Raw genomic sequence first — 20,031 nt, forward strand, 5'->3', positions numbered from 1 at the left:
AAATCGGTACTTGTTCCTTTCACGAACTAAACTATGGCAGGCTGCTTGAATAGTGTAAGACTTTCTGGTCATAAAATACCACTAAAATCCCAGGCGAGGTTCCTTGGTGTTCCCTTCGATTCCAGAATGAGTTGGATACCTCATATTCCAACCGTCGTCAGTACGTGTGAAAAAGCATTGAACCTAATTAGATCAGTGACAAGAGTATGGTGGCGGGGGGGGGGGGGGGCTAACCCCAACACTCTGCTCACCCTCTACCGCACGTTGATATGTTCCCGTACAGACTACGGCTCCACGGTCTATCACACTGCTGCCAACAAGTACCTAGCACTACTGGATAAACTGCGGTACAGAAGCTTATGCATCTGCCTCTGAGCTATGCATTCTCCTCCCACTAACGCCCTTCTCCTGGAAGCACCAGAAATGCCTCTACATATTCGCAGAGCAATGATGTGTGATTGATCGTTATATCTTTCAATGGATGGCAGATACTAAACATTCACTGATAAAAAAGTGCGAAACGCTGTCTCAAACCTGGATTAACAGAAATGTAAGGAAACAGCAGTTTTATATGTACTGGAAATATCTCCAAAAGAAATTATATCGAAGTGAGGTTCTTTCACCTTTCAAGATAGCGACTAGAGTAAAAGTTAAGCAAGTGTCCTTCCAGAAAAACATAAATTTTGCCGTAAAAAAGAAATCGTGTGAAAATTGAAAGGACGAAATTACGAAACTGAATGAATGCATAACGAGCTTACAGTTCATAATCGGCAGTTTGGAAATGGATATTTCGAAAATACAACAAGAAAATAGTGAGGTGACCACGCTAAAACTTGTGCGAGATAGTTCGTCCGTTACGGAAAAGTGGTCAAATGTAAAGTGCAATAACAGCAAAACCAAAGTGCAAATTCGGAAAACCTGTGAAAGTTACGCAAGCATTGCACACGAACACATTTCAAGTACTTTCAAAAGCCGGTAGTGAAAATGCAACAGACAGTTCGCATGAACGATGGGAAAAGCAAAAAGGCACTGTGAATAAGGTAAGAGAAGAAAATTTATTGACGCAAACAAGCGTGAATGAGGTCAATGTAAATGTGCCGATCAAAAATTGTGCCAAAATGTTTCGTAAAACAATACAAAACGATTCGCACATTGTGAACTCCAATAACAGCAGACTGTTTGTGTTTTCAGACAGCCATGGTCGTGGACTTGCGAATAAGCTAACAGAAACAACTAAAAGATATTCGTGTGGTATAGTGAAACTGGGAGCCCCACTTAGCGAAATTAAAAAAAATGACTGCATCCGCACGATAAAGACTATGTTGTACTTCTGGGAGGCGCAAACGACATATACAAAAATGAAAAAGCGAGTGCAACGCGCGATCTTAAACAGTGTCTGAGAAACCTCAGTCACACTAACGTAATAATGGTCAATGTTTCGCATCGTTATGATCTTGTAAGATGGTCATGTGTTAACATTAATATGAAAAGTGCCAATGTGAAATGCGTTGATATAAAAAATATTGGATGTAGATTCCATACGCAACACGGAATTCACCTGAATGACTTGGGGAAAGAATATCTGGCAAACCTGATAACCAATGTCATAAAAAACCACCAAAATAAATTCAAAACCAAAATGATAATTGCATCGCCATCGCCTGACTTCATAACGAAAACACTTCAAAAAAGGTAAAAGCATTAGAACCATCATCAGCACCAGCAAGGCATGTAAAAATTACTAAATGTCAATAGAAAGAACAGTGGACAATGATTTCAACAACAAAAGAACTACGTTTCATGATCATCCAAATATTATTTTAGGCAAAAACAAAAAAAAGGAGAATACTCCAAGTTCACAAGAAAACACAGTAGTGGCGAACCAACATTTGAAGTGTCAGAAACAGCATCACCATCATCAACAACAAATAGAAGTTTGTTAGGCAGAAGAAATGCTGAGTCCCCCGCTCATCTCAACGATTTTTATGTGTTACCACTGTAGGGAAAGTAAAGACAAATATGGAGTAGCAATTTATGTTAAGGATAGTGTAGCATACAAAGCTATAGATATTAAAAAATATTGTGTGGAACAACAATTTGAGGCATGTGCAACAGAAATAATAACTAAATTCTACACAATAATAGTGTTGGCTGTCTACAGGGCTCCTTCAGGTGACATAAAAACTTTTCTACATATAATGGAACTCCTGCTGTCAGGGTTACTTTCAAAAGCGAAGGATGTTGTAGTTTTAGGTTATTTCAGTATAAAATTTATGACAGAAAATTAGAATAAAATTGACTTTGAGATTGTGATGACCTTATATAATCTGATATCAGTAATAAACAACCCAAAAAGAATTACATCGGTGTCCCAAACTATGATAGACAACATTTTTTAGATGTAATTAGACATGAGAATTATACTGTGAGGCAGGTTATAAGTGGGCTTTCAGATCATGATGGACAGATTCTCACTCTTTATGGTGTTACTCTGTTCGAAAAACAATTTCCTCAATGGAAATTCATAAGAGTAATGAATGAGCAGGAAAAAGAAACTTTCAACCATAGGTTGCAGCAAATGGACTGGTCTTTAGTATATAGCCATGGTAATGTTGATACTAAATTTAACTGTTTTATAAATGAATTCTGTGCTCTTTTTTAAGAAATATTTCTAAAGAAATGGGTCAGAAACACTGCTTCCAATTATGTAAGTAAGCCCTGGATTACAAAAGGTATAAAACAGTCATGTAAATCCGAATGGGAAACTTATGCTGCAGTAAGATTATGTAAAGATGTACAAAAATGGGAACACTATAGATTATACCATAAAATTTTAACGAAACTAATACAGAAATCAAAAGCTCTTTATTATGAGAAGAAAATAGATAATTCTTATAATAAAATAAAAGCAATTTGGAGCATTGTAAAAAAAGACACAGGAAGAGATATAACAAGCAAAGAAGATGTAAATAAAATCAGATATGAATAAACACTTCCTATCAGTAGCTCAACACATTGGTTGCAAGCCCAATGTTGATGAAGCTGTAACTCTTTGTGAAGCAGTATATTCAAATACAATTTCAGAAACGCGCCTTAATCCTGTCACTGTAGAAGAAATTCAAAAAATCATAGTGCCTCTAAAAGGTAAGAACTCTGCAGGGTTTGATCATATATCTAGTAATTTAATGAAATATTCTTGTGGTGGATAAGGGACATTCTATGTCATATTTGCAATGTTTCCCTTCAGAAAGGTGTTGTTCCCAGTAGACTTAAGTATACCATTGTGAAGCCCCTGTACAAAAAGAGCGATAAAGCTGAACTACCTAATTATCGAGCTATCTCTTTGCTGACAGCTTTCTCCAAAATTCTAGAAAAGCTAATGCATGTAAGAATTGCTGATGATCTCATGAAGAATTGAGTTCTCATCAAGATCCAATTTGGCTTTCAAAAGGGATGTTCAACAGAAGACCCAGTCTATGCACTTGCAAATGAAGTCCTAGAAAACCTTAATGAAAAAATGCTAGCACTTGGTGTCTTCTGTGATTTATCCAAAGCGTTTGACTGTGTTGATCACCAGATTCTCTTGCAAAAAGCAAAATTAGTAGGAATAAGTAGTGTTGCAGGCAACTGGCTACATTCGTATCTCCAAGACAGAAAACAAAAAGTTGTCTTGAATAGTTCAAGTGGAGTATGTGACGTTTCCTCACATTCTGAATGGAGTTCCATTACATGTGTAGTGCCTCAGGCCTCAATTCTTGGGCCACTATTATTCCTGATTTTTATAAATGATCATGTACAAGCCTGCTGTGTAAATTTACATTATTTGCTGATTATACCAAAATTTTTATGAGCAGTAGAACAGATAGTAATCTTGGTAACTGATTAATCACATACTCTCAGATGTGGTTAATTGGTTCAAGGTGAATGGTCTCTCATTAAAGTCCAGTAAGACCAGCTTTATTCAGTTATGTACAACAACAGAAAGAGAGAGAGAGATAAGTGTGACATGTGGTAATCAGCCAATAGAAAGAATGGAAACAACAAAATTTCTTGGAGTGCACATTCATAAGAAAATGAACTGGTCTTCGCATATTATAGATCTCTGTAAGAGGCTTAACTCTGCTACATATGCTTTACGGGTTGTCACTACATGTGTTGAACCTAACACTGCAAAAGTGGCATACCATGACTATTTTTACTCACTCGTTGAATACGGCATTATTTTGGGGGGCAACCAGCCATTAGCAAGGAAAGTGTTCATTGCACAGAAGTGAGCTTTAAGAGTTATATGTGGATTGCGCCCAAGAGACTCGTGTAGAAATAGCTTTCGAAAAGTTAAAATATACACAAATACATGCCAATATATTTTTTCTCTCATGTGTTTTGTTTGTAAAAATATAGAGATATTTAAGCCAAACAGTAATTGCCATGAGCATAACACACAGAGGGTTGGGTTGGGTTGTTTGGGAAAGGAGACCAGACAGTGAGGTCATCGGTCTCATCGAATTAGGGATGGACGGGGAAGGGGGCCGGCCGTGCCCTTTGAAAGGAACCATTCCGGCATTTGCCTGGAGCGATTTAGGGAAATCACGAAAAACCTAAATCAGGATGGCTGGATGGGGGATTGAACCGTCGTCCTCCCGAATGCGAGTCCAGTGTCTAACCACTGCGCCACCTCGCTCGGTAGCACACAGAGGAAGAATCACATACACAGCGAGCATAGAAATTTGAGCTTGGCGCAAAAGGATGTCCACTACACTGGAACAAAACTCTTCTTTGTAGGGAGCACATTGTGTTCATGTGGGAGCAGTCTAGATGCTTGTAAAACAATAAACTGGTAGCCAAGATCGCAGGAATTCTTTTTATTCCATGATTACCGGTTTCGGCGAAACTACAGCCGCCATCAACGGATCTTAGGACACATACAGTTGATGTTGTAACCTGTATGTGTCCTATGATCCGATGATGGCGGCTTTAGTTTCGCCGAAACCGGTAATCATGGAATAAACAGAATTCCTGCGACCTTGGCTACCAGTTTATTGTTTTACAAAACTTTTCAGTGCTCTTCTTCCTGAAATAAAGACAGAGAGTCATAACAAGAGTAAGTTTAGGAAAGCACTAAAAAGATATCTGCTAGAAAAAATTTTTTACAGTCTAGATGAGTTTTTAATTAAATAAATTGTAAAATTTTAATATTATATAATACAAGTTGACATAACGCCGCTAAGAATGTTATTGAACTTGAGCTCTGTATCTGTTTGTTATCTGTATCTGTTTTCCGTAGTGCTTTAATGATTCTAAGAAAATATGTATTTTCTTTTACTTGTATTGCTGATCAAAGAATTTACTGTATAAATTTTAATATAATTATGTACTCAAATGTCTGTATATGCTATAAGATTATCATATTGTACTTGTAAAATACTGACTCGTTCCACGTCCTCGTGAACCCAACACAGTTGGATCTCTGGAACAAGAAATAAAATTAATTCACATCAATCCAATGTTCCTATATGACTGTCACAGCTCTTATCACGATATTCCTGTAACACACGCCGACTATTCCAGCAAAGTAAAAGGATATGGGGAGTTTTCACCTACATCGCACCTGGCAGAAAAGTGGGCAGGATATCTTAAACTATGTACAGATGGCTCAAAAATGGGGACGGAAAATCAAACCTGGTGTGGTTTCTTCTGTCCAGAATCTGCAGAAGAAAGAAAGATTCAACTACCAAGTGTTTCTTCCACATTTCTTGCTGAAACTTTCGCTATTATAGAGGCAATCAAATATGCGACATCTGTCAAACTCCCCAAGGCAGTAATAATCACTGACTCTCAAAGCGTTCTGAAATCCATTAGTTACAAGAATTGGGACAAAAGAACTAGTAAATACACCCCCGATATACTGGATCAATACCAGAAAGCTAAAAAGACTGGCCAAATTATAGAATTTGTATGGACCAAATCACATTCCGACATTCTATACAATGACAAAGCTGCTCAACTAGCGAGAGATGCGATTAACAGTGGAAGACATATCGACATTAAACTCCCATGCACAAAATACCTCCTAAAAGTAAAACAAAAAGCGATTCTCTCATGGCAGAAAGAATGGAATGAAAGCCAACAAACAGGAGGTAAAAGCTATACACGTATACAGACATTTATACCAAGACAGACATGGTTTGCGAACTTCAAACACTCAAAGAAAATTATAACGTCCATTGTGAGAATGCGCCTCAATCATGGATCTTTCCCTGCCCGCTTACATAGAATCGGAGTCAGCCTAATGTCAATGTGAACAGGAAACAATTGGTGACGTAAATCACATCTTATTTCAATGCAGACTCAATGAGAAAGGCGGAGTCGACTTTTTGAAGGAGCTCTTAAGACTTGCTCACTGCCAGCCGCTTTGTACGATCCTAATTCACGGAGACTCAACCAGGAGTACATATGATGCCATATCCCGGTTTCTAGCGAAAGCAGACTTAATAATCTAAAATGAATTGAACTTAACTTAAGAACTTAATTAACAAATGAATTTTTAGCAGCCAACTGTGTTTTGTAATCTGATTACAATAATTTTCATTTGAAAACATAAGAATGTATGCCCTAAACAGTACGTATAACGAAGAAAAATTTTTTTACCTTGTTATGTGTGCCAGTTCATTTATTTGTGATGGCGAAAAAGTTTGTATGATAGAAGCGAATAAAAAAAGTTGTAGAGACTGGAGATTATCTTTGTGTTTGTTTGGGTGTTGACATGTGACGTAGTGTGTTTACATCACGTTACTGATAAATGTGTAATTATTTTACAATATGTGTAATTTTTACAAATAATTTAAATCTTTTATGAATGTGTGGTAAAAATGGGCTGTGCTTGTTCAAGAACGAAAATTGCCGTCGGTGGAAAGACGTACACTGTCCAAGAACATTTGGCAGACGGGTATGTTGCCGTAATAGGATTATTTGTACAGTTGTCTGGTTCAGTAAATGAGAAAATGTATATTTTATATGAGCATACAGACAACGACATGCCGCAGATAATCAACATGCGAGCACCTATGTAAACTTAGCAATGATATAGTTATTGCAGTTTCTTCTAGCGTACAACTGTATAAAATCGCTTCCTCTAACGCACAACCAGTTTTGTCCATTGTAAATTGGAAAATACCAGCAGTCTTTCTGTGTATTGCATTTTTCCAATGCCCATATTTTAAATCATGGTTATACATCTATAATCGAAATGTACAAACTGTTGTATAATACAGAAACATAAAAAAACAAATTTTACTCAGTTCGAAAGCACTAGTACTTAAAAAGATAAAAAAATAATACGCCGCTCGAAACATACTCTGTTCTTCTCACAGATACGTTTATAACACAATGCATTGCTGCAATTTCTTTTCAATGTCGTATACTCTCCTCATCAAGGTATTGTTATCAAAAAGTAAAAGACCAAACCATAAATAATTTGCAGAAATATAATCACAGTAATTCAGCACAAATCATAAGTACCTTCCTCTGTGTTATGAATTCACAGTTTGAACAACCCAAGAGTTTGTTCTACAATTGCCGTCATTTCTTTATTTGTCTCCCACATTTGACTCATTTCATGAAGCATATCTTCTTCCTTTCCAGCAACTGACGGGAAAGACTTAAGTGACAAATCATAATATTATGCCTTAACAACTACCCAGGCTCCTCTGTGTTTTAGCTGTGTGTATGCTCTTAATTGCATCGAAAATTGCCACTAATGACTGATTACTAGATTTGCCACAGTTATGCAAAGATCAGCTGGCACAATTAATAATTTTGAAAGAATTTATTCATCCTCATGTGCGAGGAATAAATTTTGAATTCCTCTTCATTGCTTTGCACATAAGTTGATATCATATTTTATCACCCATTCTTTCATCAGACTGGACATTTGTTTGCTGTGGCACTCAAAAAATGCAGGCTACAAGTTTATTCACCAGATCAGCACATAATATAAATTCTCTGCATCAAATATTAATCTCCCTCCTTAAACATTCACACAGGTCACTTCGGATCACTGTAGATGGCGTAGATCTGGTAGCAGGCACTAATAAGGAACAACACTGCTGATAAATGTCATGGCAGTGAATTGGTGTGTATGTCACAGCTGCCTCATTTGCTGGGGTATCAATGCAGACTATGGAACTTGCTACAATGATGCACCATTTGGAGCCATGTAAAATGGCTTGAGAACAGTGGTCATAAAATATCTTAACTGAAAAGTGGCAGAGACATGTTCGTGGACTAATGATGCCAGTTGCTTTCCAGCTTGACAGGAATTGCTGATTCACTGAATGCAGGTCCATCTCAACCAGATTTCGGGCAAGCATAGTGACCTGATGAAACACTTGGAGATAGGTACCTTGCAAATAGCCACTGTTCGCAGCTGGTGCATGAAGCCAAACAATACAGAAACTGTGCAGTAGCTCACAGGAGCCGTATAGTGTGATCCAATGACTCATAATTTTGCCTATTTTCTGATGATGCAAGGCACTGAGTTCATTGGCAGCCCTGTGTGGCATTTAACCCACAGTGTGTTGGCAGTATAGTTCAAGCTGGATGTGGTTATGTGATGTTTTAGGGGTGTTTCTCATACCGTATTTTGTGTCCAGTCATTCAAGTTACTATGAATGTGAACCAGAATGTTTATTTCAGCATTCTTGATGCCTGGGTGTTTCCCTTTCTACTATATCTCCATGATAAGTATGGGGTGGACACTGGCCATCTTCCAAGATGACAGCAGCTGCATTAACAGGACTGCATGTGTACATTTCTAGTCTGATGAACATTTGAGAATCGCATCATGGGTCTACTGACCCGTCCTGTAGAAAATTCCTGGGCCTCTGTAATAGTGGTAAAATACAGCCATCATTATATGCTCACTTTGGTAGCTCTGTGGGTTCTATTCATCTGTGAGCAGCTTCAGCTGGATATAGCATGGCTCTACCTGAAGAAAATTTTGGACTGTATTCCTAGCCGAATGGAGGGCATTATGAGGCCTAGAAATGGTATTAGCATTTTCCCTGGGGACAACTACTTTTTTTTTAAAGTGATATGCAAATCCATTTTCTGCAAATTGTAGATGAAATGGTTCTTATGAATGTAGAATATGTAAAGAAAACTGAAACATAGCCCATTTACTTATATTTATCACATTGCTGCCTGAAAAATGGAAGTCAGATTTCACGTAACACATAACTTGGTATTGTTAACAGTATTTACATAAACTGGTTCAGTTTAGGAATTCGTCAGTGGAGTAGAAAGAGTTAATCACCTATAAGCCCAATAAGCTCCTTTGAAACTGATCTTTATTTATAGACTAATTTTTTATTACTCCTCGCAAGTGATTGAAAATGTGTACTCATGAATAATGGAAAGCTTCCTGACCCAAAGTAAATTACTTAAAATCTTTAAGCAGTAATCGTAGTATTGGTTCCATGAAGTGAGCTGTTGGCGTGATTAAGAAGTATATTATTTATGCCACATTTCATTAAGCAATAAGTATATTGGTAAGTTATAGTTAGTGTCCTCAATTGCGTGAACATGCCTCTGCGGGACATCACTGATTTCACACTACAAATAGTTTGTACTGCATGCTTTTTGACTTGGAAAACTTTGGCTTGCATTTGTGAGTTACTCCAGAAAATTATCCCATAGTACATTATAAGCAGAACATGCTAGCATTTTTGTATCACCTATGACCCCCGCTCCCCCAATGAACCATGGACCTTGTCATTGGTGGGGAGGCTTGCATGCTTCAGTGATTCAGATAGCTGTACTGTAGGTGCAATCACAACAGAGGGATGTATGGTTTCTGAAGAGAGGCAGCAGTCTTTTCAAACGGTCTTGCGGTGCTGGTACTGCTAATGGCTGAGAGCAAGGGGAAACTACAGCAGTAATTTTTCCTGAGAGCATGGAGCTCTGCTATATGGTTTAATGATGATTTCATCCTCTTGGGTAAAATATTCTGATAAAATAGTCCACGATTTGGAACTCCAGTTGAGGCTACTTAGGAGGACATCGTTATTAGAAAAACAAAATGGCATTTTACAGATCGGAGTGTGGAATGTCAGATCCCTTAATCGGGCAGGTAGGTTAGAAAATTTAAAAAGGGAAATTGATAGGTTAAAGTTAGATATAGTGGGAATTAGTGAACTTCAGTGGCAGGAGGAACAAGACTTCTGGTCATGTGAATGCAGTGTTAAAAACACCGAATCAAATAGGGGTAGCTTAATGCCGGAATAGGTCTAATAATGAATAAGAAAATAGGAATGCAGGTAAGCAATTATGAACAGTGTACTGAACACACAATCATACGCAAGATAGACACTAAGCCCACATCCACCACAGTAGTACAAGTTTATATGCCAACTAGCTCTGCACATGATGAAGAGATTGAAGAAATGTATCATGCGATAAACGAAATTATTCAGATAGTTAAGGGAGATGAAAATTTAAATGTCATGGGGTGACTGGAATTTGATAGTAGGAAAACGAATAGAAGGAAAAGTAGCTGGTGAATGTGGACTGGGGGTAAAGAATGAAAGAGGAAGCCGCCTGGTATAATTTTGCACAGAGAACAACTTAATCATAGCTAACACTAAGTTTAAGAATCATGAAAGATGGTTGTACATGTGGAAGGGGCCTGGAGACACTTTAAGGTTTCAAATAGATTATATGATGGCAAGACAGAGATTTAGGAACCAGATTTTAAATTGTAAGACATTTCCAGGGGCAGATGTGGACTCTGACCATAATTTATTGGTTATGAACTGTAGATTAAAAGTGAAGAAACTGCTAAAAGGTAGGCATTTAAGAAGGTGGGACCAGCGTAAACCGAATGAACCAGAGGTTGTAAAGAGTTTCAGAGAGAGCACTAGGGAACGATAGACAAGAACAGGGGAAAGAAATACAATAGAAGAAGACTGGGTAACTGAGAGAAGAGATAGTAAAGGCAGCAGAGGATCAAGTAGGTTAAAAGACAAGGGCTAGTAGAAATCTGTGCGCAACAGAAGAGATATTGAATTTAATTGATGAAAGGAGAAAATATAAAAATGCTGTAAATGAAGCAGGTGAAAAGGAATACAAATGTCTCAAAAATGAGATTGACAGGAAATGCAAAATGGCTTAGCAGGGATGGCTAGAGGACAAATGTAAGCACGTAGAAGCATATATCACTAGGGGTAAGGTAGATACTGCCTACAGGAAAAATTAAAGAGAACTTTGGAGAAAAGAGAACAACCTGTATGAATATCAAGAGCAGAGATGGAAAACCAGTTCTAATCAAAGAATGGAAAGCTTAAAGGTGGAAGGAGTATTTAGAGTGCCTATACAAGGGTGATGTACTTGAGGGCATTATGGAAATGGAAGAGGACGTAGAGGGAGATGAAATGGGTGATATGATACTGCGTGAAGAATTTGACAGAGCACTGAGACACCTAAGTCGCAACAAGGCCCCAGGAGTAGACAACATTTCATTAGAACTATTGATATCCTTGGAGAGCCAGTCATGACAAGACACTTCCATTTGGTGAGCAAAGTGTCTGAGACAGGCAAAATACTCTCAGACTTCAAGAAGAATATAATAAATGCAATCACAAAGAAGGTGGGTGTTGACAGGTATGAAAATTAACAAACTATCAGTTTAATTAGTCATGGTTGCAAAATACTAATATGAATTCTTTACAGAGTAATGGAAAAACTGGCAGAAGCCGACATCGCTGAAGATCAGTTTGGATTTTGTAGAAATGTAGGAATACTGACCCTATGACGTATCTTAGAAGATAGGTTAAGGAAAGGCAAACCTACATTTCTAGCATTTGTAGACTTAGAGAAAGCTTTTAGCAATGTTGATTGTAATACTCTCTTTCAAATTCTGAAGGTGACAGGGGTAAAATACAGGGAACGAAAGGCTATTTACAATTTGTACAGAAACCAAATGGCAGTTATAAGAGTCGAGGGGCACGGAAGGAAAGCAGTGATTGAGAGGGGAGTGAAACTGTATATTGAGCAAGCAGTAAAGGAAAGAAAAGAAAAATTTGGAGTAGGTATTAAAATCCATGGAGAAGAAATAAAAACTTTGGGGTTTGCTAACAACTTGTAATTATATCAGACAGCAAAGGACCTGGAAGGTCAGTTGAATGGAGTGGACATTGTCTTGAAAGGGGGATGTAATATCAGCAAAAGCAAAACAAGGATAATGGGATGTAGTTGAATTAGATCAGGTGATGCTGAGGGAATTAGATTAGGAAATGAGAAATTTACAGTAGTAGATGAGTGTTGCTATCTGGGAAACAAAATAACTGATGATGGTCAAAGTAGAGAAGATATAAAATGTTGATTGGCTGTGGCAAGGAAAGCATTTCTGAAGAAGAGAAATTTGTTAATATCGAGTATAGATTTAAGTATTATGAATTCCTTTTTGAAAGCATTTGTATGGACTGTAGCTATGTATCGAAGTGCAATGTGGATGATAAATAGTTTAGACATGAACAGAATAGAAGCTTTTGAAACATGGTGCTACAGAAGAATGTTGAAGATTAGACAGCTAGATCACGTAACTAATGAGGAGGTACTGAATAGATTAGGGAGAAGAGGAATTTACAGCACAATTTGACTAGAAGAAAGGATTGTTTGGTAAGACACATTCTGAGGCATCTAGGGATCACCAGTTTACTATTAGTGAGAAGCATGGAGGGTAAAAATCATAGAGGGAGACTAAGAGGTGAAAACACTAAGCAGATTCAGAAGGATGTAGGTTGCAAGAGCTGCATCAAACCAGTCTGTGGACAACAACAACAACAATATGACTGCAAATAATGATTTATTTAGGCAGTTCAGCAGTTCTTTGATATGCTCCTCCCCATTGAATTTATTATCAAGCTGCAATCCCAAGAATTTAACACTGTCAACCTCTTATATCTGTTTGCAGTCATATCATAGACATATATTGTGAGCAAACCTCGTTTGGAGTGTAGGTCTTGGTCATTAAATATTCTGAAACATAAATTCTGTCAAGCTTGCTTTCAGAGTGGCTCGTGATGTGTGTGAAACTAGGTGTTGTCCTTGCGTATTTTCCCAGGTCCCATGTATGAGTTAAACACATTTCATGAATGAAATATTCCAGTTCTGCAGATTTGTTTAAGTTAGGCATCTGATCTCTTGGGCATAGCGTGCAATTGAAATCGCTTGCTAATATTATGTGGTCTTGGTTCTTTCAGAAAAAAAAAGTTTACTGACAAAGAATTGGCAACAAACGGTTTGTTAATGTAAAAGTAACTAACACCACTCATGCATTAGGCCTTAGGCCTTTTCCAACTGGCCGGACTTAGTACCAGGCCCCTGTATCTTGGAAAAAGTTTGAGGAGGCACCAGGAATTGAACTTGGGTCCTTCTACACCAAAGGCAGTGACATTAACTTTTTTCTGAATGAATTTTCTTCTCATTGTAAGGAAATGAGAGAACAAAATTGTCTTTTCCTTCTTGTCTCAGAAGTCTCTGTTTGGTTTTCTAGCTAAATTGAATCTCTAGTGCCTTTTAAATTTAAGGTTGTTCCTTCCATGTATGTTACAACAATCAAGGATCTTCTTGATATTAAAATACAGATTTATGGAAAATGAAAATATATAAAAAACAAACTCCACCCGAACAGGCTGTGAAGGCCCAATGGTACTGACTGACCACTGTGTCATCCTCAGCCCTCAGGCATCACCAGATGCAGATACAGAGGGGCATGTGGTCAGCACACTGCTCTCCCAGCTGTACTCAGTTTTCGTGACTGGTGTCGCTACTTCTCAATCAAGTAGCTCCTTAATTGGCCTCACAAGGGCTGAGTGCACTCCGCTTGCCAACAGCACTTGGCAGACCCGGACAGTGACCCATCCAAGTGCTAGCCAAGCCCGACTTCAGTGTAACACCTGTACTGAGATGTTAGTGCATAAGGTTAGTAAAATATATAGCTTGCACAGTGTTCACAAGATATTGATGGTTTATTGTGTCAAATGCTTTTGAAAAATCAAGTGAAACGAAAGCACACTTGATTTTTATGCCACTGTAGTAGTGATTCCGTCTCTGTATTAACGTAAGAAGTGAAGGATCTTCCTGTCGATGTCTACACTTAACTGGTACTAACCAATTATTGCATTCATTAGCATTTTAAGTCTGTGGGAAATGATACATGCCATGCTTTTATGGTCACTGTTCAGTAACATAATTGGTCTAAAATCAATTAATCTGCTTCCTTGATGTTTAGGGATGAATACAGTGATTCCTTCCATGAGCTCTTTAGGAAGATTAAAATTTAGTTCCAGTAATTCACTACACATACATAATAGCTTAACTTCATTTGTTGAAATACATTGTAAAATTCCACACTCCGTCTGTTGGGTCCTGGAGATTTATTTTTTGGACTTCATGATACAGCATATTCCAGTTCCTGTTCATTGATTTCTTTTGTAAGTGTTTCTGTTTCAGCTGTGCTTCATTTTCCTTGCAGGTTATGTATTAGTTCTTGCTTTATTCCTTCATTGGCATGGTTCATTGTCAGCAGCTCCTCCAGGTGTTCATAGACATTATATTTTATTTTGTTTTGCTGCTGGACTATGGTGCCATAATGTAGCTTTAGATATGTTCTTATTTTCCCTTTTCATTCCTTTATTTTTGCAGATGTCATGTAACATGGATTGTTCCTCTTCCTGTATTATGCTCTGTGACCTGGTCCTTATTTTATAGCCACCTGACTCCTGTAGCTTAAGTTTTGCTTTCATTTTTTTTATGTGCACATAATTGTCTGTGACAGGGTCTAATTTGTATAAGGCTCTGAAACAAGTAAAATAAAATTCAGTTGCTTTCTTTTGCTATGAATTTTTGTCTCTTGCACAAATTTTAAACATTTTCATTATTTTAAGTTTGACATGTTTTAGCCACCATTCTGTTATCAAGTTGTAGTGTGCTAAATTCCTTTCACATTCCTTCTGTGTTGTGTTAAAGGTAAGCTGACATTTTTCATCTTGGCGATGAGCATTTCTGAGTTCCTTTGGGTTGAAATGTTTCTTGCTTACTCATGTTTACAGTGCATATACATGCAGCATGGTCAAAGAAAATTGTTGTTCAAACTTTGGAGTGTAGGTCTTGGTCATTAAATATTCTGAAACATAAATTCTGTCAAGCTGGCTTTCAGAGTGGCTTGTGATGTGTGTGAAACTAGGTGTTGTCCTTGCGTATTTTCCCAAGTCCCATGTATGAGTTAAACACATTTCATGAATGAAATGTTCCAGTTCTGCAGATTTGTTTAAGTTAGGCATCTTATCTCTTGGGCATAGCGTGCAATTGAAATCACTTGCTAATATTATGTGGTCTTGGTGCTTTCAAAAAAAAAAAAAAAAAAAAAAAAAAAATCTGCCCTGCATTGCCTATTGCTACTTCCTGATGGAGCGTACACATTGATTATCAGTGTACGGCTAATGGTGACAGTGATCCCTCTGCTGGCTAGTAGTTTTGTCACATCTTTTATCATAATCCCTTCTTTCGTCGAAAAGGCTGTATGTAAATCTGCTCCACTTCCCAGATTAGTGATAGCATTGTATTCAGTTATTTCTTGAGATAACATAATGTCTAAATGTGTATAGTTGCAGGTAAGGTCAGATCTTATTTATATTCAAAGTAGCAGTTCTACAGACTTAAGGCTGGTTCATGTTCTGAGGTGCATGTTGGGAGCTAATGGTCCTTGCTTGCAAGGCAGTCCAACACAAGCTAATGTTCCAAAATCAGTTCTTTGGGAGTATTCTGTTTTGTAGATGATTGGTTCTCTTTTTGAGTTGACAGTGAATCTTCAACAAATTCTGGGATTGCAGCCATGTCATTATTCATGACTGTTTCTTCCACTTCTGCTGCTGCCAGTTCCCTGTTTGTGTGGTCCAGTACAAAGTGTCTTCTGTTTTTTCAGGCTCACAGTGATCTGACATAGGATGTTGATACAGGCTTCCAATAGAGTCATAGGGCACCTCGTGGTATGTACTCATTGTGAGGGTGTCTGTCGCATCAGTGTCCATCGGTCCTGACATAAAGTGGCTTGAATCAGGATTTTTCTGGGTCAGCAGACTACTAATTTATTTTGCCTTTTCTTGAATTGGCAGTGCTACTTCGTTAGCATCCTTGTGTGCCAGTCTCTGTTTCTTTTTTAGATGAGCTCCTTTTGGAATTTTATTTCTTTTCAGCATTGGTCCCGGAGGCGTGAATTTCGTGGAGAACATCAGTCTTTTGTGGCCTTTCTCAGTTCAGCACTGTCAGCTCTGCATCATCACAAATTTCCATGAGAGTTTCCAAGTTAATATCATCACTTAAAGTGCTGCCTACAATTTGAGATGCAGGTTTGAGTCTAGTGGCTGCTGCTGTGTGCAGAGCCATTTTCACATGGGGGGTTGTGGCTACCCCGGCGGGTATCTGCACCACTCAATGTTGTATGCAGAGTGTGCAAATGTGGCCCAGCAAGCCACAGCCAGCAGACATGTGTGGTTGGCCATCATACAAGGGTAATCCCAAAAGTAAGGTATCCTATTTTTTTATAATTACATAGACCTATTTATTTCTACAAAGGTTTACATCAGTTTACAGCTTGAACATTTAGCTATTTTTCGACATAATCACCATTTCTGTCGATGCATTATTGTACATGCTGTGGCAGTTTTTGTATGCCCATGTCATACCAGCTCGCCACCCTGCTGTTCAGAAAGTTATGAACCTCTTCTTTCACCTTGTCGTCAGAGCTGAATCGCTTTCTGGCCAAATGTTCTTTTAATCTAGGGAACAGGTGATAGTCACTGAGCACCAAGTCAGGACTATAGGGTGAGTGGGTCAGTATGTTCTACTGAAACTGTTGCAGGAGAGCAATGGTTTGCCGAGCAATATGTGGGCGAGCGTTGTCATGGAGAATGTCTACGCCCTTGCTCAACATTCCTCTTCTCAGGGTCTGAATTGCCCGTTTGAGTTTTTTCAGAGTCTCACAGTACCTATCAGCGTTAATTGTGATCCCAGCAATTCAGCTTCGATGATGAGGTGAAAGAAGAGCTTCATAACTTTCTGAACAGCATGGCGGCAAGCTGGTATGACATGGGCATACAAAAACTGCCACTGCATCTACAAAAATGCATTGACAGTAATGGTGATTATGCCAAAAAATAGCTAAATGTTCAAGCTGTAAACTGATGTAAACCATTGTAGAAATTAACAGGTCTATGTACTTATAAAAAAATACAAGACCTTACTTTTGGGATTACCCTCGTATAGTACTATAGCATGATGGGCACATACTGTGATAAACGAAGATATGTGCTTTAGGAGATCCATTTTAACTGCCTAACTCTGTTAAGCACCAGGAATTTACGTACAGTTGACCACGTTTCTGCAAAATTATCGAGCACCTTGCCTTAGGACAATACTACATTTTTTATCTCCCATCTGTAAATTCAAATTGTAGCTCGAAAATTGTGACTGCAGATACCAAGTACTGCATGCATAACTGCTACATCGCTAACATTACCATCTCTGTGTTTGAATTTCAAGACATCTCCTCAGGATTCTATTATTCTTGTCACTCATTTCAGAGATTTTCAGTTTAACGTAAACTATGTTGTCCACTGTAGAGTAATTCCACATTCTGGCCCTAGATGGACTAATTTGGCCCAACCAACCATCATGTTTTCCTCTGCCAGTGGTGTCATTGGATGCGATTCTGTGACTGTATTGGATGCAAATTTCTCGACCTCTGCTATTGGATGGAGAATCATAGGGTTGCCCTTATTAGGTCAGGGGTGAACTACAGCCTGCCAAAATTGGAGATACATCAGCCACAATGTTCTCAGAGAATACTTCTCCTCACAGATCAGATATAGAAAAGATTAGTATGATATTAGGAAACTGCCCGGAGCATTCAAGAAGAGATCCCAGAATTAGTGTCACTTACTGAAGGCTATGTGGCTATGTTGCCCAGATGGTAATAGGAACGGAAAGAGCAGAAACCAGAAGTGAGTGACAAGAAAAGCCTAAGTTCAGATTGGGGTATTTATCATAAGGATAGGTTATTTACCAATGGTGGCAGTGTATTTATTGCAAAAGCATTTGATAATATCTTGCGAGGTCATCACAGATTCCAAATGTGAACTAATCTGGTTGAAGTTATAAATCATAGGTCAGCCAAAAATGGTAATTGGATGCTTTTATAGACTGCCTGGTCCAGGAACTGTACTGGTTGAGTTCTTTAGAGATAACTTGCACAGTATCATTAATTACATTCCTGATCATGGCATTGTAATTGGGGGTTGACCTCAACTTGCCAGGTATATGTTGAGAGAGTCATGCAGTCAAAACTGGTGCCAGGGACAGATATTTGTATGACCTTATCCTAAATGTTTTGTGTGAAAATTACTTCAAGTGTAACATGTGAGAACAAGTAACAAACAGACCTGAACGTATTGAATCAGTTAACACAGAGGAAAGCATCAGTGATCATAAGGCTGTAATAGCAATTATGACTACGAGGCAAGGATTGTTAAGAAAGGTAGGAAAATATGTTTGCTTAGCAAGAGTGACAGGATACAAATTGCAGAGTATCTGAGTAGTTAACATCAAATTTTCGGTGCTGGAGATGATGATGTGGACCACAAATGGGAAGAATTCAAAAGCATTGTTCAATATGCCTTAGACAAGTATGTCCTAAACAAGGTCGTAAGGAATGGGAAAGACCCACCATGATTTAATAGCCATGTTAGAAAACTGCTTCCTAAACAGAGAGAGCTTCAACACTGATCCAAATTAAGTCAAACTGTAGCCGACAAACAAAAGCTAAATAAAGCAAAAATGAGCATAAGGAGAGCAATGAGATAAGCGATCAATGACTTAAATGATTTAAAATCATAAGAGGTTTTGGTCTTATGTAAAATCAGTAACTCGGTGTTGGTCGATACCAAAAGAGAGTAGTGAGAAAAGAATATTGGTGCTAGTTAGTAGCCATGGGAGGGATGTAGGCCAGATGGTGCAGGAAAAGCTAGGAGCAGGGTACCAGGTCACAAGTATTGTGAAGCCTTAGCCAGGTGACAGAGGACATAGGAAAACTGTGCACGGATTTTGGCAAAGAGGATCAGGTTATTATAGTAGGTGGAGCAGGAAATAGCCTGTCTAAGAACAGCAATTACAGCATTAGGCATGACCTGGATAAAATAGGAGTAGCAACTACACACACAAATGAGAGTTTCATGGAGGTCTTGCAGCACCCTGACCAGCCTGGGTTAATATTGCTGTGATCCTTGTTAACTCTGAGTCAAGCAGGTTACTGCTGACTGAAATGGAGTCTCATATGAGTGCAGTGCCTGTTGCTACAATTGTGAAATTGTGAGATGGGGTTATACTAGACATAGCCTGCACCTGAGTAGGAGAGTGAAATATAGGTTGGCTGAACATGTACGGGGGGAGGGGGGGGGGGGTACCATTACACAATACAAGATTCCTGTGGTTACTGGTGTCGGAGGGACACCTTTTTTAGGTTAGAATCAAGTTTCAGACACCCTGTTTTGCAAGAAGGCACTATAACAGAAGAGCCCCACAAGAATGCACAGAAAAGTAAGGTTAGCTTATTCCACCAAAATATTAGAAGACTGAGTAATAAGGTAGAAGAGCTTCTTGCCTGTGTGCAAAATTTAGAGGAAGAGAGAGACATCCTGTGCCTGTCTGAGCACCACATAACCACAGGGTTAGATAAGTTACATATAAAGGATTACAGTCTAGCAGCTTACTCACACAGAGCTAATATGGGAAAGGGAGGATGTGTTGCATATATTAAGACAGAATACAAGTTCAAAAGTGTTGACACGTATTTGTAGCGATCAACACATAGAAGTGTGTGATTGTGAATTAATACTGAAAAACAGTTCACCTTTAATTGTGACAGTATATAGATCCCCACTGGGAAATTTTGAATTATTTATGAGGAATCTGGATTCC

The 20,031-nt window shown here is 38.4% G+C and overlaps 1 protein-coding gene across 1 annotated transcript in view; it reads left to right on the top strand.

Annotated features, from left to right (window-relative positions):
- The first annotated feature begins 6,737 nt into the window (after positions 1 to 6,737).
- LOC124722066 (serine/threonine-protein kinase 16) overlaps positions 6,738 to 20,031 on the top strand; it is a 112,113-nt gene continuing 98,819 nt past the window's right edge. Inside the window, exon 1 of the mRNA XM_047247265.1 lies at positions 6,738 to 6,946. Coding sequence (XP_047103221.1) covers positions 6,870 to 6,946 — 77 coding nt within the window. The 5' untranslated portion in view covers positions 6,738 to 6,869. The remainder of the gene's footprint in view (positions 6,947 to 20,031) is intronic.

This window comes from Schistocerca piceifrons, chromosome X, assembly GCF_021461385.2.
Source record: "Schistocerca piceifrons isolate TAMUIC-IGC-003096 chromosome X, iqSchPice1.1, whole genome shotgun sequence".
Taxonomy (NCBI): domain Eukaryota; kingdom Metazoa; phylum Arthropoda; class Insecta; order Orthoptera; family Acrididae; genus Schistocerca; species Schistocerca piceifrons.